Genomic DNA, 2,331 nt, shown 5'->3' with positions numbered 1-2,331 from the left:
AGTACACCGAAGCAGCAAACAATCTAACAATAATGGACAAACCAGCATTGCACAGAAAGTACAAAATATATACATCAGTTCCCAAGAAAAAAAATGGTAGACCTATCTCAAAACTTCAAAAAAAATTGAGATGCTTGCTAAAACATATTTTTATTTTCATTTGGTGCCAAAAACCCAACCGAAAGGTCAAGAATCAATGTGACAATTACAAGGTCAAGCTATGAAAGAAAAAACTGGCAAGCATGACTGAAACAGAAATGTCAGGGGACGCATAAGATTTTGAGGTTGGACGGAGATGAGATGAGAATAATACGGCAGCTGGGGCTGCTCCCTCATTATGCTAGGCCTATCCTTTTCTTGGCACTACATGGAAGCATCTTTGGCACATTAAGATACACGAGGTGATTGGCCGGAGGAGCTTTGATTTGTTTGGCATGCCTACACACGCCACAGGAGAGGAGGGGACCCCACACATGGGCTTAGAAGGAAGCTGCGCTAGCTCATGACAACAGGACAGGTTGGGGCAGAATCTTATATCTCTAGATATAACAGGCCATGTTGGACGGCTTGTCTCCCAGCAGAGACAAGAGCTTCTTCTTGGCCTGCTCCTGTTCTTGAAACCAGAACTAGATTAGAGTGGGAGAGATTGCGCTGTCTGACCCACCGGGAGTGCCAGCCGGAGATCCTTAATAGAGGTGAGCATAGAACTGTTTCTCTGTTTTTGTCCTCTGTTTTGTTTCAGAGTCCCTAGTGTTTCATGGGTATTTTCCTTGTTCTTGTTTTCTCGGAATAGTTCTCTGAAAATTGTGAAATTGCAACGGCCGGATCACAGTTCCCATTTGCAGTGTAACTGATGCTGAAATTCTCGTGAAACAGTCAAGAGATTGGCATGAACCTTCACCAAGACATGGACAGGGAGCAGATGAGGATGGCCATCCTGAACCAAGAACAGATCTTCAGACAACAGGTACTAACTGATGGCACATTTTGTATATCCCAAAAAAATATGCTGAATTAACTCTACATCTCAACTCGACAAGCAACCACAATTTCTCACTGTTTTCTGTGTTTCTACTGAATCAATCAATCAGGTACACGAGCTGCACCGGCTGTACCATGTCCAGAAGCAGCTGATGCAGCAGTCACAGAGAGTTGCTCTGGTGAGCCATGGCCCGGTGGTCGTCGACGTCAAGCCGCAGCTGGACATCTGGTGCGGCGAGAAGGTGACAACAAAGCCTCAGCAGCAGATCATCAGCTTCACCAGCTGCAACAAGGCCACAAAGCCTGCACCTGCGTCTGCAATGGCCGAGGAATGCAACCTTGTGCTGACACTAGCAACGGGACCGAGTAGCAGCAGCAGCAACAGCAGTTATGACGCCGAGAGGCAACAGGGAGAACGGTTCAAGGCGTCGTCCAACTGCGACTCCGGTGCGACCAAGGTTGCATCCACATCGACGGACTCCGAGATGGCTCGATTTAGGGAGGTGGATGTGGCGAAGCCGGCGAGGTTGCATGGCGAGGTTTGCAGGAGGATGGATGAGATGGGGCTAGGTCCATTGATGTACCAATGCCTGAGCCTCAAGATGGTGTGATGGTGGGGTTCACTTGGTCAAAGAGATTAGATTAGTATTGTGGACTTGTACATATTCTTACACAATATGTTTTCCTTTGAGAGGTTCATGGAAGTCCTAAAGAAATAGGTTTACAACAATGCTCTTCCTGAAGGAAGCATCTCCAAGGGCTATGGAACAGAGGAGGTCATTGCGTTTTATGTTGTTCTTGACCTTAAACTCATTGGTGTTCTTGAATCGTTGCATGAGGGAAGACTAAGTGGAAAGGAATCACTAGGGAAGAAAATATGTATTGGTATGATATGGACGACAATTCCTTCCGTAAAGCACAATACACGGTTCTATAAAACTCCTCCTTGGTGGATCCGTATATTGTGGAACACAAGGACATTGTATGATCCAACTCACTTGGAAGCCTGAGGCCTGGATTATGCGTCGGCACATAGAAACTTTCGACGATTGGTTGTAAAAACATATCATGGGTGACGAGACTCTTGATGAGAAATTGTACTTGTTGTCTAGGGAACCATCTTGACATAACTTGACATTCAAAGGGTACAAGATAAATGGAAAAACATTTTACATGATAGCCCAAGATAAAAGGAGCACCAACCAAAACGGTGTCGTTCACATAGATGCCACAGACTCGAATGAGAATAAAGAAACATATTATTGCCACATAAAGAACATATGGGAACTTAACTGTGGACCTTCTTTTAAGGCCCCACAACAACTGAGCTCAATAATCTTGAGAGACCAA

The 2,331-nt window shown here is 45.3% G+C and overlaps 1 protein-coding gene across 3 annotated transcripts; it reads left to right on the top strand.

Moving 5' to 3' along the window:
* Nucleotides 343-1,966, top strand: LOC8079143. Of its 3 annotated transcripts, none has more exons than XM_002451121.2 (3): nt 343-695; nt 877-967; nt 1,092-1,966. In XM_002451121.2, the coding sequence occupies exons 2-3, from the start codon at nt 890-892 to the stop codon at nt 1,590-1,592; spliced, it is 579 nt and encodes a 192-aa protein (XP_002451166.1). In that variant the 5' UTR covers nt 343-695; nt 877-889; the 3' UTR covers nt 1,593-1,966. The 3 variants fall into 3 exon arrangements, with proteins under 3 accessions (XP_002451166.1, XP_021317011.1, XP_021317012.1); XM_021461336.1 differs by having other exon boundaries at nt 423-695; nt 794-967; nt 1,092-1,771; XM_021461337.1 differs by having other exon boundaries at nt 516-695; nt 846-967; nt 1,092-1,808.

Source organism: Sorghum bicolor, chromosome 5, assembly GCF_000003195.3.
Source record: "Sorghum bicolor cultivar BTx623 chromosome 5, Sorghum_bicolor_NCBIv3, whole genome shotgun sequence".
In the NCBI taxonomy this organism is placed as follows: domain Eukaryota; kingdom Viridiplantae; phylum Streptophyta; class Magnoliopsida; order Poales; family Poaceae; genus Sorghum; species Sorghum bicolor.
The sequence above is the reverse complement of the archived record's forward strand: the minus strand, read 5'-3'. Positions and strand labels throughout refer to the sequence as shown.

Coding starts and splice junctions, on each gene's coding strand:
- LOC8079143 (XM_002451121.2), top strand. CDS start 890: ATGAACCTTCACCAAGACATGGACAGGGAGCAGATGAGGATGGCCATC. Junction 968..1,091: donor AACAGATCTTCAGACAACAG/GTACTAACTGAT, acceptor TCAATCAATCAG/GTACACGAGCTGCACCGGCT.